The sequence below is a fragment of the Heliangelus exortis genome, chromosome 10 (genome assembly GCF_036169615.1).
Source record: "Heliangelus exortis chromosome 10, bHelExo1.hap1, whole genome shotgun sequence".
NCBI classification, from domain to species: domain Eukaryota; kingdom Metazoa; phylum Chordata; class Aves; order Apodiformes; family Trochilidae; genus Heliangelus; species Heliangelus exortis.
The window spans coordinates 13555766-13582623 of record NC_092431.1 but is presented as its reverse complement, the minus strand read 5'-3'; the positions used below and the strand labels follow the sequence as shown (position 1 = coordinate 13582623).

At 39.6% G+C, this 26858-nt stretch overlaps 1 protein-coding gene across 1 annotated transcript; it reads right to left on the bottom strand.

The window, feature by feature from the left end:
- Window positions 1–8828: 8828 nt before the first annotated feature.
- On the bottom strand, window positions 8829–26579 carry LOC139800502 (glycerol-3-phosphate acyltransferase 3-like). Its single transcript, XM_071753652.1, has 12 exons — window positions 26415–26579; window positions 19246–19318; window positions 17365–17635; window positions 16146–16220; window positions 14901–14990; window positions 13937–14030; window positions 13545–13660; window positions 12137–12192; window positions 11711–11796; window positions 10817–10945; window positions 9799–9878; window positions 8829–9348 (listed from the first exon to the last, which is right to left on the bottom strand). The coding sequence occupies exons 1-12, from the start codon at window positions 26568–26570 to the stop codon at window positions 9234–9236; spliced, it is 1341 nt and encodes a 446-aa protein (XP_071609753.1). The 5' UTR covers window positions 26571–26579; the 3' UTR covers window positions 8829–9233.
- Window positions 26580–26858: the final 279 nt, after the last annotated feature.

Below are 26858 nucleotides of genomic sequence, written 5' to 3'. Positions count from 1 at the left end.
CATTCCTTTGCTACACTTATTTTATCCTGCTTAATTATCAGAGCCTAACAAGTTTTGGCAATGTTGAGCATGGCTGCAGCCTTGGTTTCCAGGATGATGGAAACCTTTTTCTACTGACTTCAGGCAGAGAACCCGGAGTGTGTCACCTCACGTGGCAGTCACGCTCTCCTTGCTAGGTTATTGCACAGGTTATTGGCTCCTGGTAGGTCAGCTATAACCAAAAGTAGCTTTTCATTTGTCCCCTGTCACTGAAGCCAAGCAGCTTCAGAATATGAAACTGTTTTATCTCATTTAAATGCCTGTATTTCATTGGAAATTAATAGGGGCAAGGTAGTTATCCTAGAGCTCCCTTTTATCTTCTGCCATTGAGAAATGGCAGGGAGCCAGCAAACCACTTGGGGGAAATTCTGCACTCTCTTGTCTGTCTTCTGGATGCAGGGAGGTCATGGTTTCTCTCTACCACTGTATTTGTTGTAACTCACTGTAAAAACTGATACTCTTTATAGCAGAAGTCAAATGTTTTCAGCTTCATATTATACCCAGGAACCTCAGTGGAAATCTACTTAGTGCTGTCAGGGAGCTCCAGTTCTTCCTACACTGAAAATAAATACAAATAGCCTGGCTTCTGTGTACCCTTTTGTCCTAGCACTGCGTTGTCAGAGCTGCAGCCTTGTGTATCATCTCCAGAAAGGATGAGGGCTCATAAGCATCTGTACACCTCACAAACACAGCACCCAGGCATGCTCCACCTCAAAAAATTAACTGCCACAATTTAGAGACTTGATTTTCTAGGAGTTCAGCACTGCAGATACGATTAAAACCCCATTAAAAGCCCCAAACTTACTTTTCCTTACAAAAAGTGGGAAGATGTCAACACCTAAGGAGGACATTAAGAGAAGCAAGCAGAAATAGAGAGGATTCTAGCTAGAACAGCTAACAGAAAATGCATTGCAGTGGAGACAACTGCACATATGTCCCACTCCCACACGACTTTGAGTGTCTCAGATGTGCCTGTGCTGAGGTCTGTCCATGAGAAACTGAGCCTGTAATGGAGAGGGAAGATGGAGGAGAGGGATTTTCACTAATTCAGTGGTCATATGAAAAAATCCCAGAAACAAAGGTTTCCAGGTGTTCAGCATCCAGCACTTTTCATTTAGGTAAGCTGAGCACAGGCTTTTTGGTCATTTGGCCTCCCATCTACAACAGGATTTTACCACTTGGAGAACAATAGCTGAGATTCCCTGTTAGTCTTGGAAACAGGACTTGGAGACCTTTCTAGCAAGAAGTGTGCTTGCACATTCTGGAGTCCCAACAGAAGGACACAGAGCTCCTGGAACATGTCCAGAGGAGAGCCACAAAAATGCTCAGAGGGCTGGAGCACCTCCCCTGTGAAGCCAGGCTGAGGGAGCTGGGGTTGTTCAGCCTGAGAAGAGGAGGCTCCCAGATGACCTCAGAGCAACCTTCCAATATCTGAAGGGGCTACAAGAAAGCTGGGGCAGAGCTTTTATACACAGGTGTGTAGTGAGAGGACAAGGGGAAATGGTTTCAAACTTGAGGAGGGGAGATTTAGGTTGGACATGAGAAAGAAATTCTTTCCTGGGAGGGTGGTGAGACCCTGGCTCAGGTTGCCCAGAGAAGCTGTGGCTGCCCCATCCCTGGCAGTGTCTCAGGCCATGTGGGATGGGGCCTTGAGCAACCTGGGCTGGTGGGAGGTGTCCCTGCCCATGCAGGGGGGTTGGAACTAAATGACCTTTAAGGTCCCTTCCAACCCAAATCATTCTGTGATTCTATGGTTTTTCAGTGAGATATCTCAGTGCTTGTTCCTGCAAGCTGTTAAATGTTCTGGCCTTTATGCAACAAAATATTCAAGTGCATACTTAAACTTGGTTCTGTAGAAGTTGAGGAGCATCAGAAGGTAGTGATCTTACCTTCATGACCTTAAAAGCATCTTCACCCAACTGACCAAACCACATTGAAACCTTTACCATTGTGCTAATGTGGAAGGGGTTTTGTGAGAATCTGAGTGGTTCTATGCATGAAGCACAGAAGGAAACGTAGACACCAGCATCAGAGAAAAAATGCTACAGACAGCCCAGCAGATGTGCGAGGACCTGCTGCATCATCACAAGGAGCAAGCCACAAGGATGGCACCTCCTGTTACTGTCCAGCATGACCTGGGGCCTGGCAGCTTGACTTTCTACTGCACCTGGATAGTAGAAACAGTGAAGAAAAAAAAATATATATATATTGCTCCTGAACTTCCATATCTCTTTAATGACTTAAGCTTCCAGTGCAACAAAATTACCACTATAAAATGATACTGTGCTTTCTGTTCATGACAGGTTTTTAAGGAAGAGCAAAGCACGCTGATCTCCAGTAAATTTACTCCAATAAACAACTTTTCTTCTCCTTCTCTTCCTCCTCTTCCTTTTCTTCTCCTTCTTCTTCTTCCTTTTCCTCTTCTTTCTTATTTTTGTTCTTCTCTTTCTTACTTCCTTTTTTCTTTTTTCCTTAAGTGATATTAAGACTTGTGCTTCCCAAAAGAGCATTAATAAGGTTCTGGCCCTCATGGCAGTGTTAGATATGTGTAGAGCGCTGCCACCTCCTGGTCCCAGAGCAAGAGCCACCCATCCCTGTTCTAGTCCTGAAGCTGACTGCAGGAACTGGTGAGCTTGATGCAGATTCCCCTGTCACACACGAGCAGTGCAACATGCAAAGAATAACCTAAAGGCCCAAATGTGTAAGGCAGCCTCTGGATAGAAACCAGGTTCAGCTCAAATCTAACATCAATGTGCTATTTATATGCTATCTGTCCTTATAATCTTTCTAGGTGTATTTAACGAAATGATATTATTAAAGCACAAGACAAATGGAGCAGTTATTTGAAGTAATAAAATCCAGTTTACTTTATTGAACATGTATACATACTTATATATCTTATGTAAAGTTATACATTATATGAAGAGACTGTCCACAGCCATACATGAGTATTTTTTAAAAACACACCAAAGACTTACACGATTCAGAAACACAGTATTTAATGCATAAACAAATGGGCATTTATGGTGTAAGATAAGCTGTTTAAGAGATGTCTGTATAAACTTAAAAGATAGCAATTAATATCTATCCCATATAAAAACAAGTATACCTTTCTAGATTATCTAATAACCTGTTCCTTAAAAGTTTGATATGCATGGATATGCTATTTTCCCCAGTTTTATTCTATTCAATACCCGCCCTGCAGATATTAAATGTTTCACCACATGCATCTTCTGTACAGTCAAATACAAACACCAAGGGATATCAACTGATGTCAGCAATGCACAACTGCACACAAATCCTGCCTACTGATTAGTAAAGCAATTATCATTTTAAGAGAGTTCAATAGGGCTCAACATACTGTAAAATTAGAAATCAGTCGATACCACAGCCATTATGTAGAACATCATTGATTGGGTGTACTAAATGCTGGCCTTGATAACAATTGATCACAATGAACCCTGCTCACAAAGGAGTCTGGAACACTAATTGAGGAGCCATCATTAAATAGAATAATAAATAGAGGAGGAGGAGGGTAGAGGAGAAATAGCTACAAAGTCCTTCCATTCTGCATAAAAACAACAAATAAACAAAGAGCCAGGAAAGCCTCTGTCTCTACTGTAAGTCCACTGACTTTTAAGGCTAGTTTTACAAACCTTTCCAAAACCAAATGAACCTGAGAATCCCTCATAGATCATCATCATGATGACCAAGGGCAGGACAAGGGGTAGTGGATGCAAGCTGGAGCATAGGAGGTTCTGTGTAAACGAAAGAAAAAGCTTTTTCACTGTGAAGGTGAGGGAGCACTGGCACAGGCTGCCCAGGGAGGTTGTGGAGTCTCCTTCCCTGGAGGCATTCAAACTCCACCTGGATGTGTTCCTGTGTGACCTGATGTAGGTGATCCTGCCCTGGCAGGGGGTTGGACTCTATGATCTCTCAAGGTCCCTTCCGACCCCTAACACTCTGTGAATTCCATGTGATTTTTGTGATCTCCAAAACCTGTGCCACAGCTGGGAAACAAGTCCAATAGAGCTTGCACAATAGAGCTTGAGGTATTTCACCTCAGCACAAATATTTCCATAAGCAAACGTGTCAGAAAGGCTAGAAAACCCAGAGGTTCCAACCATAACACATCTGTGACCTGTTTCCATTGGCCTCAAATCAGGCCTCAAACTGCACACATTACCAAAATATATTCCTTAGGGTATCTTGAGGCTAAAAATAAACCCACCAGGTAAAGAGCTTCCCAGGCTTCTTTCCTCATTTCCATTCAGGGCAAGCTGCACAAGGCAGAGTTTGGGTAAAATGCTGGGACTTTGAGTTGGGCACCAAGTGCTTGCTGTTCTCACTACAGCTCAAGGAACCCCATGCTGGTACAAAACAAGTTCAGAATACCTCAGTTCCTATTCTGAAAACATCTTTTTCTCTGCAAGTCCCAGATGAGGAGCAAAGAGTACCAAGGTACTGAAGAAACTCCTCACAGCAAACCCAAGTGTCTACTGCCTTCAGGAGCATCCCAGGCTTGCTACCTCTGCTGAATTAAAAGATACAAATAAAAGCTCAGAGGTTAGACCCATACTTGATTTTGAAGCAACTAAAGGACAGAAATACTCGTGATTGGTTTTTTTAGAATCATAGAAACTTTCAGGCTGGAAAAGACCCTGGGGATCATCGAGTCCAACCATCATCCCTACTCTACAAAGTTTTCCCTAAACCATATCCCCCAACACCACATCTAAACGACCCCTAAACAAATCCAGGGGAGTTTTGCAGCAGGGAAGAGATGGCCTGGGGAACCCACACACAACAGAGGCTGCTGACACCTAGAACAAGCACCAGCTTTGCGGGTAAGTACACCATGACTCTAATCAAAGACCTGGTGTTTGGGGTATGCAGAGTTATTCCCACCTTTTCATGGTTTCCTGGAAAAGTGGGAGAAATAACAGGCATAAATACAACAGAATTTAGGGCAACTGCGTTAAAGGAAATGTTGAGACCGCTGAGCCAAGGCAGAGCTTGGTGTCACTGAGGAAATGCCACCAGATGGCATCCTTCGCACACCTCCGGTAACACAGGGATGTGCAGTAACACATCCTAGACCAGCAGAGTTAGGAAGCAGACTCCAAAGAGCAACTCCGAAGACAGAGAGGAAAGGATTTCAGATATTCCCAAGGAGAAGACACAGGTGTAGAAAAAGGCATTTGGAGTCAACAAGGACTGTAGCTATGTCTGTCAGTCTTAGTGTGCAGGTACCTTACAGTGAAAGATTATTAAACACTGTAGCAAACTCCAATTTAATTCTCATGTAGTACAAGAGGCCTCTAAGATGCTTATTCACTACTTTTTCTTAGGATCTGTAACATCTCTTGTTATAGTTAACTCATGTTTCTCACATCTGTGCTGTGCTAATGGACAGTGGGCACTCAGGGCATTCACACAGTGTTTGGGCATTTATATCTATACGCCCACAGATATAGAGGAAAAGGTGTGTGTATTTATACAAAAAAGAAACATCAAAACTTTTAGTCCTGTCTTGTATTCAAGCCACATAAGTCCTTGGAGGCCCAGGAAATTTAGAGAACCTGTCTTAAAAATGGGCTTAAATACATTATGGCAACAACAATCATTTACACAGAAACTCACTTTACACTGCTGTAACACTGCACAGTTACAGCCTTTTTCATGCTCCTTTACCCTTTTAGCAGAGCATCACAGTGTACTGTAAACACAAAGAGTGGCAGTGATCAAAAAACATCTCCTTAGTCCAGAAACAAAGGGGGGAAAAAAAAAACCAAAAAAAAAAAACCAGAAAACAAGCCAGATGTTGAAACTATTTCAGTCTGCACACAGACTGTTAAAGCATAAATAATCTTTACAAGTTCTACTGTCAACTAAGGAAAACTTGGGTAATAATAGTAAGAACATCCATAAAGAGGGCTCCTTTTCAAGCTCCAGTTTTTGGAAGCCTGCCTGAGGAAGGAGAGGCACATTAAACACAGTGACACAGCCTTCGTGGATTCTGAGAGCTGCCCTGGATTATTCAAGGCTTCAGGATTCAAAATATCGTGGACACTGCTCCAGCCCTCAGCCCAGTACAGAAGCAGGAAAGCACCCAAGTGACCTAAAGTCCCAGACCAGCCCAGGACTGACATTGCACACAAAAATTCTGCACTTATGCACCTTGGACATGCTGTGTGAGTTTTATTAAGAAAATAAATGGTGGAGTTTATTAAATATACCTGGGTTTCTCTCCACACAGCTGATCAAGTGATGTCTTCAAAAGTTAGCATAAGCAGCTATTTGGACTCTGACTCACCCACACAGCAAGAGGGCCTGATTTTATTCCCCCAATTCAATATATATTTATTTTCAGCTCATGGCCCACTGTCTGAGGCACTTCAGAAGTTCAGGATGAATGCACATAGGACTAGACTGGTTTACTTCAGTTTCATCAACACAATTCATTAGTGCCACAGCAATGGTTATCATCACTTAGATGCTTCATACATAGGTATTAGCCAGCAGCATCAAGTTACAAAGCAAGGCTCTGTCTTACAGTGTAGGTCTTTCCTACACTAATTAGCTGCATCAGAAGGCTAATTTTAATTGAAAAAGAGGCCACCCAGCCAATTAAAAGTGCAAGGCTCACTGGGTAAGGAGCTTAAGGGCAAACACATTAAACAGTAGACAACAGGGGAAGTTCTGTTCTTGAGGAAGAGAGCTTTAGGCTTCCCTAAGATGGTGATACATCTTATCTATATAGTTTGCACAGCTAGCAAATAAAAAAGTAAAAATATTACTTTCACTTAGATTTTTTTAAGGGTTCAGTTTGGGGGGTTTTGAAGACCTGAGCCACTGTAATATTCCTTCTATTCCATATAAACATACCTGTTGGCACATTTTAGCACAAGGCCATGTTACATTTGATCCTGCAAATGTACGGATTAAAAAAAGAGCTCAATCAGTTTAGAAGCCTCGTTCCTGCAACACCAGCAGAAGATAAACAGAGAGGAAGAGTAACACAAGTGTGAGTTCTTTGATTGTGAAAAATAATTTGCAGTTTGCCCTCTTAAAGCACCCACATCATTGTAGGAATATGTTCTTTTTACTGCTACCATGTCTTTCTGCTGAAAACAATCAATTCCTTCACAACTTCAGCACTGTATGGGCTGTGGACAACATCAGCTAAAAGTAATTGCCAAGGCCACTACTGATAAATTCAAATGGAATGCAGAATATCAAGAGAAAGAAAAGGTGGAGATGGAAGGTAGGTAAAGAAAGCACCACCAAAACCCAGAAGCATTTCTTCAAATCAGGGCAAAACAAAATAGTCTTTATTTCAAACCAGGTTCTTCTTTTTACCAGCAGCTAACAAAGCACACCTCATTCTTGTCACTGACAAGTTCTTGGGTTAATAGTTTGCTCTGAATTTCTCTATTCCATATGTAAGTACCTGCTTCACAGAGCTTTTAGCTTCTTTTGTCAAGACAGAAAAAAACCGAAAAACACGAGAGAAAATGTAGACAACCCCACCACTACTCCCTCAGCTCAACGGATGACACTTAATACTCATATATTCAGAGGTCTGAGCTGTACTTTGACAAGATTTGGTGTCATAACCATGATGATCACACATCCAAAGGCTCTTATGTTGGTGAGCTGGGGAAGTGTTGCAGGACAGGAAAAAAGGTACATCATCTCCTTCTATCTTACAGAAGCAGAGCACAAATAAGAAAGTCTCTGTTCCAACAGCTCTTATTTGTTTCTCTCTCTTTTTCTGTCTCCTGTTTTACATCTGAGCAGGAAGAAGGCACACACTTGTGTGGGAAGAATGCTCCCAACATTTAATCTCAACTCCTTGTACACAACTGCAGCCTCAGTAAGCAACTCCTGGGTATGCTGCACACAAGGAAAAACTCCAGGCTTTATGTACTTGGGCATACTGAAGAGACTTAAGAGTTATCAGGATAGTCTGTCATATATTTTCAAATTCCTATGCTGAGAAACTGAACAGTTTCAGACATGGAAGCACAGCTCACTACAGTCAGGAGCAAGCAGACTTCTTTCACAACAGGGGAGCCTGAAGCCATTTTCCTCTAGACACACACAGAGGACTGTCCTCCTCTGTGATGCCAGCACTCTCCCTACCCAGGCCAGCAGTAATGCTTTAAAAGGGCATTTTCTCCTACTCCTTACCGATGACACTAAAATCTGGACTGACTTCTCCACCAACTGAATTCACATACCTTCAGCAACTAAACTCGGGGAGGACTGGCCAGGTCACAGAAGAGGAGAGCTCAGTTCTTTGCCATGCAGCCTCAGGGTAGTTATCCTCTCTGTTAACCCTCTCTTGAATATTCCGTTCCTAGCCTCTCCAGGGCTGGGTGGTGTTATATCTGTGCACATTGTCTTTCTTGGAGGTGTATTGGGGCTCACCACAACAGGACCCTCATCTCTTCTGAGTCCTCAACCAAGCTTCTGTCAAGTGAACCTTATTGACTGCCCTGTTTTAAAGCAACTTGGTCAAAACAACACCTATTGGTGTGTGCTTCCTCAGAGGCATTCACATCATTACAGAAGCTGGATTCTTCCACGTGGCATCTGCTTAACAGGAGAGCAAATATTTTATGCTAACAAATACTACAGGTGGTGGAATTATTTCCACCTCAGCATCCTTAAATGCACTTGCTCTTTTTCTGGAGAGTGGGCTTGTCAGAGAGCATATCAACAGCCTTCACAGTAGCACAAGCAGGTGGCTCTTCAGAAATAATTACAGAGAATAACAGAGCTGACATCACAGGCTCTTTAGTTTGTCTAATGCAGACACAGAAAGGGATATAGCAAAATCAGACAACACAATATAATTTAAAAATACAATATACTTTTCCACACCATTGCCCTTGGACTTACCCCAGCATCACACACTCAGGCATTTAAGACTTACGTAACTATTTAAGCCTTCAGGACAAGACAAACAAAAAAAATTATACGGTATTTTAATGAACCTATGTAATTTTCTGACAATCTTCTCACTCAATATCAGAGAGAATTCCCTATTCAATAATTTGTGGTTTTCTTGCTGTGCCATGTGCAAAATATCTTACAAAGACAGAAGGAAAATATGTCAGTTTAAATGTAAAAAATAGTCCATATTCCAGTGGGGATCAGTCATGGAAAAATTAAATAACTATAATTTAACAATCATTTCCATGTCCCACAGATCCATTTTCTATTAATATCTGGCTGTACTTTTTCTGTTGCTCTTCCTTGAAAGACTCTTTGACCTTCTTTCTTTTCAGTCCCCCATCCCTGAAAGATACAAAACATCCTCGATGTCAAATGAGGGTCAAGGTAGTAAATGTTACAATATTTAGACCATGCAGTCAAAGCAGATTTCACCCTAAATGTTGGCTTTTGCAATAAAATGCTATATGATCTGTACTGCCAAGACTTAACACAGTGCCTTTCCTTCAATCCAGCATTTAAAAGGCAAATAATTTCTTTTCTCCAAATCCTACCTGGGGACTACATTCACCAGTCAGTTCCATTTCTCTTTTTATACTTTGTTAGTCTGTCTGTTCCAGTGGAACTGCTCAAGGAATAAGGTAATCTTTTCTAACTCAGGGTTGGTAAGGGTTATGGACTGCAGCTCAAGCTAAGCAAATCTGAAAGAAGTTTTAAGAGATCTCAGGATAACATTTCAGAGTACAAAACATCTAAATATAAATTTAATTCCACCTCAAAGGTGTTGCTTCTTACCAAGGAAGCACAGACATTCCTCCCTGAGCAGCAATGACAGCCTTGACTCTATTGGCAAAGTGAACAGCATCTTCTTCTTCCTTAAAAAAAAAAAAAAAATACAATAATTATTTGCTTTGCAACTTAAACATTTTCTCCATGTCTCATGTGAAGAAATACTTTTTATCAGAGAGCAGACACTTGGGTTTATACCAGGCTCACAAGCTAAATGTAACCTGCAGAACATTTCTAGTTAGTTGTGGGGAACACCACCTGGTTTGCCACCACTGGGTGCATTCAGGATCAGGGAATTATTCTGAGTTCACAAGAGTTTGCTTGTCCAAACTGCAGAGAACTGAAGATTGATGCATTACAGCAGCTTCCCCAGCAAGACTAGGGCAGGCAGTACCAAAAGAAGCTATTGCTGGATCAAAGGCTTTGATTACTTTGTGTGCATCAGGTTGGTATTCAGGGGCAATGGGCTGAGGGACTGTGCCCAATTGTGGGGTAAAGATGCCGGGCAAAGGATTAGCTGGATATTGTTCAAGGCTGAGAAACAAGGAAATGGGAGGAAGCTGTGCAGATGGAGGCAGAGGGGGCAGGACAAAAAGTAGAAGCACCCCAGTATGGAGTGAAGACAAGGCCTGAATCTATACATCACTTCTGAAGTAAAGAAAGGGGAGGTCAGTGCCAGGCTGAGGGGCAGGAGTCCTGCAGCATAAAACCACATTTTAACATCTCTTCTAGTCACTGGGAGCAGAAGAAAGCAAGGCAGCTGCACACAAGTAAGGAAGCTCTTTGGGAGCAACATGACACATGGTGCAGAACTGTCTGAATTTCTGCAAGGGTGGTTTTTATTGGAAGATAAGTAACCCACAGACATCCATGCTCACTTAATTTCTAAGTGTTGCCTTCTGGCATTTTTCCATTAAGTTGTCAATAAATATTCAAACACATCATGGCGACACACTGCATGTAGTAAGACAGACTCTCTCCCAGACATTTTACAATTTTCAAAATCTATAGAAGAGTGAAGTACCTCTTTGACCATTGGTGGGAGGTACCACACGTTACAGACAATAGCCCAGCTGGTTATGAGATTAAAAACGTAAGTCATCATGGAGTACTTTGTGCTGTTCCAGAATGCATCTGCAAAGCGTGGGTCATACTGGAATACAAGAAGAATAAATGAAAGCTTATGATCTGCTACCTTTGTTTAAATCACATCAGCTGCTCTTTTTTGGCCCTGAAGGCACAGTTCAACTAATTAAGTCAGGGGCAACTCTCATCACATCTCCTAAAAGCACTAGTAAAAGCTCCCCTTTCAACATTTATTACACAAGTTTGTAACAGTTAAACTTTACAAGCAATGCAGGATCCCAACCTGTGACAGACCCATTGCAGCATAACACAACTGTAACCAACTAGATCTACTCAAAGTGTAAAGACCTGTCTTCTACAGATAATGCTGACTGCAAAGGTTCCCTTGAAAACAGTCACACCAATTTTAACAATTTCCTTAAGATTAAGCAATATCACAGTTCCAGAAAATTCAACTATCATATCTAGAGCTAAGGTGACTTGAGCAAAGCTACTCGGAAAGCCTTGGAAGTGCCAAGAAAAATGCCTTCATCCCCAGAGCATACAGGAAGCTATGGCAGTAAGAGCAGGCAGAACAGAACACAGCCTAGTAATAGCAACTGTACTTTCCAAAATTCTCCCAACCACTTGTAAATAAATTCATTGTAACACTTCCCATACTGCACTGTACTGCAAGACACTGCACACCATGAAAAAACACCATTTTCTGAGGGCTTATTCAGTACCCTGTTCACACAAAACAACACCTTTTGTGAGGTTTGCACATGAACAGCTTCTCTGAGAAGTTTCTTCACGTAATCCTCCCATGTTTAGAAAACTGCAGATATCTTACCTTGATAGCTACTGGGTAGATGGTCCCTCCTACCTCAAAGCTCCCCTTCTTAAACATCATCACTGATGTGTTGTTTATGCAGGTACCTGGTCAGAATTAAAACAGATTAAGAGTTTAATCCACTCTAAGAAAAGTATCAGCAAACAAATACTTAACAGTCTTAAGGAGACTTAAGTTGCTAAAGGAGAAAGTAAGCTTTAATGCTGAAACAATCCTTGTTCTCTCTTGCATTATACTGTACCCAAAAGAAAACACTGTCATAAAACTATTTTAAAAATATTAGAATCTGACTTTCAGTATCTCACAAGAGCTAATAATTAATTCTACAGACTGAACACAAACACCCCACTTGTAAAGACCGGATATGATAAGATGCACTGAATGGGAAGTAAAATGAGCAATACAATCAATATAGTTGTTTCCTACCTTCTGGGAAAATTAAAATGGGTAATTTGTCTTTATCTGCAATGTGTTCTCTAATTCTGCAGAGAGAAAATAAAAATGTCAGTGTATACTTCATTTTCAGAAAAGACTCATATTTGTATTTGGTCAAGAATCTAAATATCCATTACACAGGACAAGAAAAGCCTTTGCCCAATTTCCCTGGCCAGTCAGTAGGCTCAGCTGGGGTTCATGATAGTTCCAGACCTTTATCTCAGAAGTTCCCTCTTGCTAATGGCAAAAGTAGGTTTTCTACAAAGCTGTCTACAGTTTTATTTCACCATTTAAACCCAATTAACACGGAGCCAACGACAAGGGGTACCGGAAGGATGTAGAAATCACTTTCCATTTATCTTCCACAGGTTCCAGCACAAGCTTTCCTTCTGACTGAAATTTATTCCATATTTTAAAAATTTCATGCCTTCTAGCTTCATTACATGGGTGTTACATGCATCTGATGATTTGCTGCATCTGGTTAAGAGTTGGTCCTCTGTTTTACTACTTCTGCTGCATCACTTAGAAACAAATGTATTACCACTAAGCAGATTACTGACACCAAAAATCTGTTGTTTTCCAAGACATCTGTCTTTCCTATGGCTCAAAAGCATGTATTTCTTTTCCAGTCTGCATTAAAGAACAAAAGCAAAACATCAGATACTGAAAAAAGGACAGAATGATCCAGCACAGACCTTTTCTATTTTCTAAGGACAAACTGCCATAAATGCTCAGTAAATGTTAAGCTGCATGCAATCTTCATGAAGATTTAGGATGACTAAGAAAAGTTTCTGTAAACATCTGAGAATACAAGAACTGCCATACTGAGTCAATGCTGCTCATGCCTTAAAGCCCAACATATTGTCTGCCATGAATCAATACTGAAGGTCTGGAGAGCTGATGAGCTTTAAGCAGAATAAACATATTATAATACTTCTCCAGGATGCTCATCCAGCTTCTAGAACCTAGGTGGTACCTTGGTAATTTTAGTTTTTATTTCCTACCATCAGCCTCCCATTATCCCTGTATTCACAGAAGATACGATCAGCTTCAGTGCCCGGAGCTGACAATAAAAAATGTACCAGGGGAAGGCATGAACTGGGAGATGTGCTGACATATCTGTCCTGATCAGCCTCCAAACTCAATGAAAAGGCACCTGCTTGTGGCAGACAGAATAACTGTAGCAATGTGGAAATTCCTAGAGATTACAGACCGAAAGTTCTGTAAGTGGTTGGTACACCCTGCACATTCATTGATACAGCAGTTCCAAGCCTGACACTGACTGCAACCTCCAGCTGCCCAAAGAGAGACACAGGGTAAGAACAGTCTAAATGCACACTTGTGAGTTCACAATTACTAGGCCTGATGGGACAATTAAGCACAAACCTTACCACCTTACTTTTTCCTCACCAGATGACGGTCTTTCATTTCTGAGCGTTCAAACAAAACATGCTGACTGGTTTGCATGCAACATTTTTGAATAACCCCCAGAAACCCTCCATGTACCTGGCCAACCTGCAAGCCCAAAAGAAACAGGTTACTATGGAAAAAACCCCACACGCATAAATGATAAAATTCTGAATGCATGTTTCTGAGCTCCTTCCCAAATCATACCAATCCTCTCAGTCAAAAGCATGCACACACCTGCTTGTGTTTATTGTTTTGCATTCCTGAGCGGAAGTTTGAATGCTATCAAATCCCAGTCTTTCTACCAAAGTTAATCCTCTTACCCAACACTGCATCTATGGGTATCTCAACATTACCCATATTTACCGTCTCTCTTGTTCATACCAAAGAATAGCATCCATCACTGGCCAGGAGCAGAACATCCAATGGAGATGTGTGGTTAGCTACACAGATGCCTCCTTTCTGTGGTCTGTTTTCCCTGCAGTGACAACCATTATAGTAATTACTCAATGTTAATTCTCCAGGCCCCACCAGATGAGCCATCCAGTGAGCATACCCACAACTGAGACTCTCAGTGACAAAGGTATTTCAGGCACAGCTCATCTACAGATCCATAGAAAGTAGAATGCAATACATTTTAAAATGTTAAAGTTAGTATGATACATGTTAAAACCTCCGTCAGTACACTACAGCAGATAACTCATCTTTCCTCATTCATTCAAGAGTCCCTTCAGATACTCCAGATACACCAAAGCCAGTTTCCTTTTAGCTGAGGAAACAAGACTTCATTGGAGCAGGCATTTTAGTTGCCTCCATTACTTTTCACAGAGGTATATGTCAGATTACTTGGACACTAAAACTCTAAACGTAAAGACACTAGAGCATGATTTTGACTGTTTTCTAAAGCACAAACATATTTCAGAAGCCTTCATTACATAAATCTTCACTACCAAGCAAGCAAGATATCACAGATCACATTGAAAATACTACCTGTAACTTAGCTTAGGAGAGCTCATTAAGGATTAGTTACCAAACAAATCAGCTATTAGAGCAGTCAGACATCTCATGGCAATGCTCTTGCATGTGTCTATAACACGTTCATGGCAAACATTGAGAAAAATGTCTAAACTTATATTTAATCAAGAAGACAGTCTTGCTCCACCCTTGCATACCCTGACAGTACACAACAGAAAACACAGCCAGGCACACAAGCATCTTGACAGTCCAGCTGATCTAAACAGCTTCTTGGCTCTCATGGCACCATCACAGCATCTCTGCAGCAGTGGAATAAGAATTCCACTTGAGACATTGAGTACTGTAAGAAATCAAAATCAAAGCAACCACTCACCTGTTGTGGAAGTTAACCTGGCCGCTCAGGCACCGAATACCTAATGTGGCACATGTCATCTGAACCTGGTTGCTCAGCCAACATTTAACCCTGAGAGAAGTGAAGCCACACAGACATGAACAGTTCCATGCAGTCACTCAGGTAACAGTGGAATGTAAACTCCCCAGGTGATTCCCAGCAGCTGTTATTGCACAGACCCAATTGCACTAACAAAGCCATGCAGGAGGGGTCACCAGGTATCAAAGATATTTTTGGTTCATTCTTCTACTGTAAGCGATTCTAAACCCATCAGATTCAAAACAGAGAAGTTACTAGCCAGGGGGTTGTTTTACTGATTTTTATCTCAAAATAATTACATAAAATACTTATCTAGTGAATAGTATTTGAGGTTTTGTTGCACAAACAGGAAATAGCTATCTTACAGCATCAGTGCTCATGACAAATTATTTATTTGCCCTTTTCTGATTCAAGTAGAAGATGCTATCTAATTTATACTTGGAGATGTGCTCCTGCCAGCATCAATCTGGATTATATGGAATGTCCACTTCCAGATGCAATTGCCAGACTCTGTCTTATAGTGCTCTATAAGTTTACAGCAGAGGAGAAAAAAAAAAAAAAAAAAAGAATAAAAAATCATCCCCACAATAATCCTTATTAATCCTCCAGACTCAAGCAGATTTATTTGAGTGTGCTCTCAAGCAGAACACACTAATTCAAATCCTTAAAGAATAGAAATAAAATTTTTTTAAAAAATCAAAGAGAAAAAGAGAAAGAAAAAAGAGAAAGAAAAAAGAGAAAGAAAAAAGAGAAAGGGAAAGGAAAAGAAAAAGGAAAAGGAAAAGGAAAAATTATAAAATGTAAAAACACAAAAATGTAACACAAAAAATTAAAAATAATAAAAATAAATAAAAATAAAAAATAAAAATAAAAAATAAAAATAAAAAAGTAAAAAGTAAAAATAATAAAAATAATAAAACTAAAATAAAAATAAAAATAATAAAAATAATAAAAATAAAATACAAATAAAATACAAATAAAATAAAAATAAAATAAAAATTAAATAAAAATAAAATAAAAATAAAATAAAAAAAAATAAAATAAAAATTAAAAAATTAAAAATATATTAAAAATAAAATAAAAACTAAAACTAAAAATAAACTTAAAATTAAAAAATAAAATTAAAAAAATTTTTAAAATAAAATTAAAAAATAAAATTAAAAAATAAATGAGCTCTCAAACACTTACCTGCCATTTGGAAACTGTCCTACTACTGTAGTGGCCAAGACCAGCAAAAACATGATGAAAACAGCGAAGCAGACACTACAAAGTAAAATAATCTTAATTAAATCTAAAAGGCAAAACTGGAAGAGCAAGCAAGGAAATTTTTGTACTGTACCCTTTGCTTCTATGCACCCTTTGGTCCACTTCACAGTGCTTCCCTCCACCACTGGTAGCATCCAACAAGCAACACAAACAAAAACAGTTTGGGCCAAGAGGATACTGTGAGAATGTTCTCACTCAATTAATCCTGCACTGAGTACAAATCCTTGTTCTGCCTGGAGTTTGTCTTCCAAAAAGCAGCACACCTTGGTTAGAAGCCAGGGTGTTCAGAGGGCAGCAAGCAGTGGCCTCTGGTCTTTAATGCAGGTGAGATTTCTCAGTGCCCAAAGGGATCAGTGATTTAATTTTTAAAAACCTCTCCAGAAATCTGAGCATTTCCACTCCAAGCAGCAAGCTACTACATAATTGTGAAAATTCAATGTCATTGGTTGCTGATAGCTGAGCAAAACCAAAAGTGAATCCATTTCCACTTCAGTGTTGTCTTCTTCTATGTTTAATTTAAGTTTAGAGACAGTTCTGCTGTGGGACTGACTGGTATGATGCCCCTCTATGCCTTGCAGCTATGTTCTGAATACACTGTCCTGCCACCACAGGAATATGAAATTTTCAAAGCTCCTGCTCTTTACAAGAAGACATGAAAATTTGTAACTGGTTAGTCAATATAGTGTCAATATATTAAAAGGTTGATTTTGCTTAAAAGAAAATTTACAAACTCTTTAATACAGTCTGAGTGGATGTGGGTTTTTTCCTCATCTATCCCTGTGGTCCCAGAAATTTCCTTTTGCTTCAAATCCCAACTGTTTAGCACACAGTCTCCCTGTCTCTTATTCAGCCAGGTAGAGCCTGAGCTTTTCAGTTGAAACAGTTGTTACTTTACATAACAAAAAGTCTCCAGATCATTTGTATAGAGTTTTGATGGATTTTACAAAACATAGAAAACACAAGAGATTTACATTTTCAGCACCTCTTTTTTTCTTTTTGGAGATATAGGAGTTTCAATGGCATCCTGGAAAACAAAGCCAGACCATGTTCTCCCTTCTGCACCAGTCAATAGTGTATTATTCTACATCTTTTGGAAAAAGCACTATGAAAAACCAATCTCAGCAGATTCCATGTGGCTCACCGAAAAGGCATCAGGAGGCAATAACGAAATAGGATCCCAACAACCCACACAGCACTCAGCTGCCAGCTGACGTGGTGGAAGTTGGCATTTGTTCTGCTGAGAAGATTCCAGGACACCAGCTCCTCCGAGGAGAACCGCTGGGTGACTTCATCTTCTGCAACTGCCTCACACCCCTTCTTGGAGAAGTACATAACGTCAGCAAAGCTGAAGCATCCTTGGCGCTGACCACCAATCTCCTCTTCCATGGAGGTTTCTTCCCTCTGGATGATCCCTGCATGAGAAAACAAGTTTTCCTTCCACACAGACAAAATGGATTCCAAATAAAACACACAAGCTCTTTAGAAATAGCTCTCTTCCTATTCTGAATGCCATAATTACATTGTTATGCTTCATTTATGTACTGGCATTTACTTCCACAAGTTACCTCTCTAATCCTATGCCATATAACAGCACTAAATTGATGCAGAAAGGAGAAAAGCAGTCAGAGTGTGCTGCAAAAAAACAAAAAAAAAAACAAAAAACCCCAACAACAACTTGAGCGCAACACCTACTTTGTTGTCACTTAACAAATAACATATGAAACAAACACCTACAAATGTCAAGATTGCAGACCCCTCCTGGTGCCTTGACTCAAATTCAGGCAGTATTTGTGCAGTTATTGTTCTTGCTGCTGTTGGTTAGTTTTGCTTTTTCCCATCTGTAACAAACCTTCCTTTGGTTTTTTTCGTCAGAATCTTCTTGCTTCCCCCATCCCTTCTCCTTTAAGAGTCACTTCACTACCAAGAACCTTCCAAGTGTTTGGATTTTCCCCAAGACACACATAGTGTAACACAGAAACATTCTGCAGGAGGAATGCCATGTTCACACTCCTTACCTCTAAGGATAAGGGGGGCAGGATGCTGGAAGCCTTTTAGGACAACTACCCAGCAAATCTCAGTGGTGTTTGCTGAGGTCACTCAGCCCTTATCTGCCTGGTTACAGTGACTAAAACTGTATTGATTCATACCAGCTAACACCTGGATTTTTTTTGGTCTTTTTTTTTAGGGGGGTGATGGTAGTAGATAATATTAAATACAAATTATGCAAAATACATTTAATTTATCTTAAGAAACATACTATCCTCCATCAGAATCATTAAATTTTCTTCCATCTGTTCTTCAATGTCCAGGAAATCAGACCTGAAATTCCTTAGCTGACAAGCCAAACATTTCTGATATCACTACAAGTAAAGCAATTATATGAGAACGTAACCCAGTTCTCTGTGTGAAATAAGAAAGGAAAAATATTTCAGAAGGAGGAAAAAAAACCCAAACAACAAAAAAACCCCAAACAACTCCTCTCTCATTTTTTTATCCCAATGCCTACATAAGAGTGTAAATTTTTGATTGTGATCTTTGGGGTAGTGTAGCTCTTTTATTGGAGAAATCCTGGCATTTTGCATGCTAGGGGTTAGAAGAAACAAGAGGATGCATACAGGGCAGTGTCAGGGCAAAGAATACTCATTCTTAAATGACTAAAAATGAGCTGATGTAGATGGAGTAAAAAGAGCTGATGGAGTCAGAAGGTACAACACACTGAGGAAAATGGGGACAGCTTCCCAAATGCTTATCCGAAGTGTCCTGCTAACCCCATTAGTCTCTAACACCTTTTATTCAGAAGGTTCATTCACAGATTACCTTGCTTATAACCTACCTAAGTTCTCTTTTGCAAGTTTGTAATTTCAGCAGGTATTTGCCCAAACTCCATTAGGCCATTCTAGTTTTCTTACTTAACATCAGATCCCATATACATTTTGGTTTATTCTTTTATAGATAAGGTACTAAAATAGTCATCTTTTTACAAATCTCATAGTGCCATATCACCTTCATCCAGAGATCTTACCAGTGGAGATTAAATTTTCAAGTGCCAGCACCTTCTGTTTTTTTACTCCTTCCTCAATCTGCAGGGTGGCCCACTGTTCCCAAAACAAGAAAAGTAGACATTGATGGTTTTCATTTCAACATTTCCTAGCATCTTGTATTCACTTTAGGTGAACTGTGTCTGAGCCTTTTTTATTGAAGCCAGGTCTTAGATTTCATTTTTCAAGTTCAGCCTGAACGCTGTCCTGCATGTCTCTTGTTTTATTTGTCACATAGATTACCTTTTGCTATCTTCAGGAAATATAGTTTGGCTCAAACTTCTTTACACCACACAGTCAGTTGGGTTTTTTTTGTTTGGTTTTTTATTTTCATGAGTGGTTTTGGTTTGGTTTTGGTTTTGGTTTTTTTGTCTTTCTTTGGTTGTTTTTAAAAAACAAACCTCAAAACACCCACAAGTTACAGTGCTGCTTAAGAAGACTCTGATGTCCATGGGTCCAAAATTCATTCTTCTCCAGTTATCTTCAGACATCAGAGAGATACAAGATACAATCACTGACATTACAGACATGCTGGAAAAGATATATCTAAAATTGATTTTAAAGCATAAAAGATTATCTCAGCTCTAGGGCATACATGCAGTTTTTGTTAAAAGACAGAGGAGGGACAATTTCATATCCATAGTGTTCTGAAAGTAGAAGTTTTTGTAATGACCTTTCACTCCTCCATCACCAAAATCAAACATACCAATATGTCTAATTTTTGAAGTTCTCATTATTTTGAATGTTGTCATCATACATATATAGACATACAAATAGTAGCTCTTGCAAGGACTAGATCTTCCTGTACCTACATCCAGAATCTGTCCTAACAAAGGACACAGGATGTTTGTAGGCTCTGCTACGGAACCAATGACCCACTAAGGAACCAATGACCCACCCAACATACATCCTCACTCATTACTGAGGCTTTCCACCTACAACAGGTAAGGATACATCCTTCTGCTTCAGGATGCTCTTGCTAAACAAATTATTTCCCTCTTACTGGTACATGCAGGCATTTAAGTCACTATGAAGCTTGATCTCAAATAGTCTTCACCATATCACAACCTTTTGCATATGTCAACATCAACTGGCTTTTTGCCATCCTTAAGTTTTGTGTGCTGCTGACCAGCTTCTTCTGTAGCTATTTAAGTTTGAATCAATAACAAAAAGGGGACACTTTATCACAGTAAAATTAGCATATCTTAGTTACCCTTAGTTGACTTTTTTAAACTGCCATCTTAAAAGAAAACAAAAAAAGAGAAAGCAGAGCAGGCATTGATATGAAATTGTAAATTCCATGCAAAACATCTGTAGTAGCACCATAGGAAAAATATAATGCAGATCTTCACCTTATCTATACTTTCCAGTTGTTCCCTAGGAAAAGTAAACTGGCACACCATCTGTCTCAATCTTTTGCAGTACATGGAGAGTCATTCAGAAGTGGAGAACCAGGGAATGCCATGAAAGAGGCAGCACACACACTGAGAAATGAAAGAACATACTGCACAGGAACAGTACAAAAGAGAGTAAAGGCAGATATGTGTCAAACTCCTTATAATATATTGCTGTTCTCCACCACCCCTGCCCCCCACCCCCCCCCCACCCAAATAGCTGCATGGCATGAAGGAGGAAAAAAAGAAAAATCACCTAGCTTGACAAATAAAGCCCTTTGCCTTACTCTCTGCTTTCCTGTCCACCACCCTTATCTTGTCTACCACAGTCCTCCTAGATGAATATGTGCTTGCCCATTGGCAAGTACTGCCAAAAATGTGCTTGCTCATCCTGTCTTGAAGGATTTGCCTCAAGGAGGCTGGCTTTTTAATACCAAGTAGAAAAAGGGTGGTAATCACTGCCCAAGGTGACTCACAAAAATGTGTTAACTAATTCAAATGAGCGAGACAAGTTAAAGCCAAACAAAAATAAATAAAGCTGACTAATAAAGCATAAAGTCCTGCCAGGCTGTTCCCTAGTGTCTCATAGCACAGAGGAACAAAGCGCAGAAAATGGCAGCTTGACTATTTAAATAGTCAGTCAAAGCTAACAAGGCAAGGTTAGAAAAGCTTTCAATAGGCTACACAGGGCTTATCAGCTTGGAAAAGAGCTGTCCGAGACAGATTGTGATGGAGTTCTAAAATTCTGGAGTGGCACAGACCAGGTATATTATCTCCTAACACAAGAAATGGGGAGCATCATATGAAAGTATTGCGCAGATATTTCCACAAAGCACAGTTAAGCTGTGAAGTTCATTGTCCAGGACACAGCACAGATAACTGAAATTGGAGCAGTTACATAAAAAAACTGGATTAACACCAACATGGGACAAAAAACATCTCCTAAATCAGGAATCCACATGGGAGGTTGAAGCAACAAGTAGGTGGGAGGGTGTTCATGGCTATACAATCACATAGCTCTTAGACTTTTCATCAAGCAGCTAAGCTGACACCTGTCAAAGCCAGGCTGTCTGTCTGGGTTGAAAGCTGGACTGACCCAGCAGAATAGTTTCTGTGTTCTGCATTCAGTGGCATCTGTACGTTTAATTTATTTTTAAAATATGAATCACGACTTTGTGATCACATTTGTTTTGCACAATATTGAGACAGAGCTGTCATGCTGGTCTTTGTTGCAAAACAGTAATGAAAGGATGTTGTAAATACCTTGCCAAAATACAGATGTTGCAACTAGCACAGAATTTAAGTGGTAAATGGAGCAACTTCATTCCTAAGTTTGCTGACTGAATGAGGACTCAGGTGTTGTGCTTTCCTCCCTCCCAGTTCTGAAATGATGAGGACACCAGGAGGCCAAATATCCAGCAGGTGATCCCATCGGGAATATTGAAGACTTGACAGCTTAACTCCAACAGCTCATTTGTTTGAAGCTTCCTCTAATTACATTTGGAACAAAACAAGGGTGACTAATGCATCATTAGATTAATTTCTTTCTTAATAGTATATGGTATGAAATTTTATACAACATGGAATGTTCATTTTTTTAAAATCTCATCACTTCTGGTTTTTTTCTCCCTTTTTCCTTTTAAGTACACCTTGGTGTGTTGTTCAGTATTCCACTTTGCTGTAGTGGAATAATTCAGTTTTGCACTTCTTCCTCTACATTACCATGTCTTGCTACCTCTTCACCCATGCTCTTATAGAAGCTTTTTATAATCACTCATTACACTGGCTTCCTAAAAATCTTCTTCTTAGCTTTGTTCTCATGTGTTACAAATGCTTTGGGACAATTACTCCAGGTAAAGCTTTCTAATACAATTAGAAAGAGAAGGTTAGAAGGTTTTTAGTGCAAGCTGAAAATCACCAAGAACAAGCACTGTTCATCCAACAGTCATTTCTGTCGGGATGCATTTCCTCTGACATCCCAAACAAGAAGCCAAACCGAATGATCTGGGGATCATTTCATGTGCCCGAAAGGATGTGCAAGCAATGACTCTCCACAATCAGGTGGTAAAAATCAGTCTCAGGTCTCCTGGCTGCCCTATTGAAGGGAGGTGGAATAGACTGGGAACATTCCCAAACATTTGATAAGTACAAAAGAACAACACAATTGATGCAGTGGCTAGCTCAGGATAATCATACATTTGAAATCACAGCAGAGAGCATCTTCCCCTACCTCAAGTGTCTGCAACATCTGCCTGTAGTCCAGTGGTAGTTTACAATATATTATCTACCTTAATGTCCAAGTGAGCTATAAATTCAAACAATAGCCAGTTATTAGCTGACTTATGTGTTTCCTAAACATTTCTCAAGAAACAACAATACTTCAATTTCATAAAGAAGTTCAGATCTCATAAAAATTCAGAAGATCTTTGGCAGATAGAATTACAGCTGTTTAACATATTTATTAGATTCTCCACAGGACAGAGAGAAAATGGTGTAGTTTTCATTTTAGCAAAAGCATTTTCTTTTGCAGCTGCAACACTAAAGAACTGGAATAATGTCCCTAGCACATTTTTGCTTTCTCCAAAGTTTCATCACTTTCACCAAACCCCATTATAGCCAACCAAATACAAAGTTTAGAGAAAGCACACTACTTCAACAAATAAAAGCTTTGAAGCATATGGTAAACAATAATACTACTGGAAACCAAACCAAATTCAGCTTTATCTTTTCCAGAAATATTTTAAGGATAAAACGAGTGGCAATAATGGCAATTATGGGCTAACAGTTATGCAGTTTAGAAATTAATTTAGAAAAAAAGCAAAACCCACACAAAACAAACCAAACAAAAAAAAAACCTCAAAACAAAAACACAAAACCAAAAAAACAACCAACCAAAAAAAAACCCCACAAACAAAACTAATCACCTGCCCCAAATTTTCAAGCCTTGCATCTGGCTTTCATAAAAAGGTTCATTTTGTTTCTAAAAAACAAATATCTAGATTCCTTGATGGAGAAGCAGCAAAGGGTATGAAGTATTTCCATACACAGGTTACACCTTGCCCATTTGTTCCAGTCACTGTTCATGCTTCTAAAACACTTCAGTGAGGTCAGGAAATCAAAATGACCAATGATATGCAACCATTACTTATTGCTTACTAGCAGATCTGGGCTTTATCCTAAACACCTAGAGTCCCCAGCAAATTTAGCAAGGGCTAAAGGTCTGTTTTCTTTGGGAAAAAAACAACTTTGAAAAAAAAATATACTTGACTTTTAAGTCCTTCATTTCAATCTCCTCTCTTCTTTTTCTCAAAATTACAAAACATGGAGGAAAATAATTCCCACACCCCATGCCTCCCCTCCCCCATGTCCCACTTTGCACAGTCACTTAAACCTGTGAGAAGCAAATATAAAGTGCTCCCCAGGGAGAAGTTTTCTATTCATTTTGCTGGTCTACATAACAGAGTAAATCAAGTGCAACACAATGGAGAATCCACTCATAGTGCTCAAGGTTGCATAAAACATCAGCCAGGGCTTTGATACTTCCTAGAGCACGGATATTTCTGCACTCCAGTTGGCAGTGAGCTAACACATGACTAAGCAGCTGCTCTTAGCATTTCCAGCCTTTCTATCCAGTTAGGGATCCTATGTCACCATCCAAGATAGCACCAAGAACCACGGATGGTCTTTGTGCAGCACCCCATTAGCAAGATCTCGGGGAGATGATGTCCCAGCTAGAAACAGGACAACACTTCACTCGGCTACCGATGTCAAGATCACTTTTTGAATGAAGGGTACATATAAGCCTGCTTTAAATCTCACTGCATCCCAAGCAGCAGTTTCAACCATGCTGTGGTGAATGAGCCCCAGGACTCCCAGAAGAGGCTCACCAATGGCATGCACCAGCTTCAGTCAGCTTCCCAGCCCTGCCCTTACATCTGAAGAGCCAAATGGGCCACATCACAATGAAAGGGAACATAATATTCCCTCCATCCTCTCTCCCTCTCATTTCCCATCAAGATAGTGCTTTGTTACTCTTTTGGTACAATGAGAAGTGTATCAACAATACTTCAAAGAAAACAGCTGCAATTTATCATAAAATGAAACCAGAAGAAGCTCCTTTTTGCCTACTGGATAGTTGGGGAATGACTTTCAACTAAAGAACAAAACAAGCCAGCCTGAACTGCAGTACATGAAGATGTGCTCTTCCTGTTACTAGCTGCTGCAGCAACGGGGAACTAAGCATAAAAGCCTATATCTGATCTCACAACAGTTACCTTAATTACTTCTTTTTTTGATAAATTAATTCTCCACACTGCAAACAAAAATTTAGCATCCTGCTAACCTGCTACAAAAACTATGAAAAGAAAAATGTGTAAGGTGCTTTTTCCAAAGAAAAGTGCCTTATACTAAGCACACATTAAGTGGGTCAAAGGTCCTTCAAAGTTGGGAAATGCACAGATAAAAAGATACAGAAATTATCCTAATGGCTGAGAACTTCAGCAGCAATGCTGTCCAAAGACCTCCTCAGGTCTGTGTTTGATATAAGAGTGCCTGATGAAATCCGTTCCAAATACAAGTGCCACAAGCTTCTCACTCAGTACCAATAAGAATTTAATTAGCATATCCCTGGCTGATAAAAAAAGTATAATAAAAGCCAACACTATACACTACATATCAACACTGCAGGCAGTCATTTCCCACTGAAATCTGAAAAAACAAATAACCCCTACAGTCTGCAGCCATGTCTACAATGCTAAATGATGTTCATAGAGCTGAAGACAAGCCTGGCCCAAGAGCTCTTAATCAGTAATAAAAAAGAAGGACAGAAGAATTTTAAGTCAGAATTGGAAACTGTTCAGGATACTAAGTTTATCACATTGCTCCAGACATGTCCTTCTGCACAAGTAGTTAGCTCTAACAGCTTAATAATAGTAATAACAACAATACTAGTAATAATTTTTTTGTTGCAAGAAGAAAGTAATCTAACAAAAAGCAGGTTTATGCCAGAAAGACAAAGTTTATCTGTTGGTTAACAGAAAACAAAATGGTTCAATATGATGAATTCAGAGCACCTACTTTTGGCCACGGATATATATGAAAAGTCAGACTTGAAAAATTAAATGCAATTCTGGTTTATTAAAAGCCCCAGAAAGTTTTACTGGTACCAGCAGAATCAGGATCTTAGCTCTAATTTGATAAGTTCTAGAAAAATAACACCTTTAGAAAGCTGCATGGATTCTTCAAGTCCCATACAATACAACTTGTGACTGATGGATCTTCCAAATTTATAAGTGGAAGAAGCAAACACACAGAGTTAGTATTCTTACCTAAAACAGTACTCACTAATACCATGTAATTAAAATAAGACAAATAACCCCACTGAAACTGATGTACATCGAAAATATATGTTCTTGTTACTTCAGAACTCTCACAAACACAACTTTTTTTAATATATAAGTTGTCAGAAGCATAGCATTAATTATTTTAACCAGCTTGAACTAGAAGCAATAGATCACGGAATCTCTACTTTAACTCAAGAAAACCTGAAACTGGTACCAGATTTTAACCTAGCACATATCTAGATACCATTAAAGACATCACTCAAAAACAAACATGCAAGTTAAGCCTGCAAACAGTGCACCCAAATTAATGGAACTGCTCCTACTTAAAGAACACCTATATCAAGTGTACAGAGTTTTGGTTTATTATTAAATGTCTTGTAGAAAACACATGCCTTTTTAACCCAATTTTCAACTTACCTCTAACATTTTTATTACAATGTTCACATAGAAATGAGAAATCCCCAATGACACCCTAAGCATCGAAGGCAACAAAACTAACACTAGAAGCAAAATCATCCAGACAGAAAAAATCTTGCCCTTGGCAAGGCCATAGCCCTCTCTATTATCTTCCATACTTGCTCCTTCAAAAGGCCAACCTGCTGTCTTTCAGGAAATAAATGCTCATCTGTAGTGGAGAATCCTGCAAGCTTCAAGTGACAGAGGCAAATAAAAAAATCAGACATTCGAGGAGTCAAAGCTATCTCTAGGAGAAAGCTGTTGCCCTCTGAAACCTGACACTGCAAAAGCACTCAATGATAATATAATTTCTACCCCTTGACCCGCCCAAACTCCACCCACTTCTTTTTAATTGATAAGCATTTACTCAACAGATACAACACAGGGGAGAAGAAAGAAAAAACA

Bases quoted from the DNA above. Each gene is read 5' to 3' on its own strand.
- LOC139800502 (XM_071753652.1), bottom strand. From the start codon at position 26,570: ATGGAAGATAATAGAGAGGGCTATGGCCTTGCCAAGGGCAAGATTTTT. The intron at 17,636-19,245 runs GTAAGATCTCTG...TTTCTCATGCAG, and splicing joins TGAAAATTTAATCTCCACTG to GGATCATCCAGAGGGAAGAA. The intron at 9,879-10,816 runs GTACTTCACTCT...TTTTTTTTTAAG, and splicing joins TCCCACCAATGGTCAAAGAG to GAAGAAGAAGATGCTGTTCA.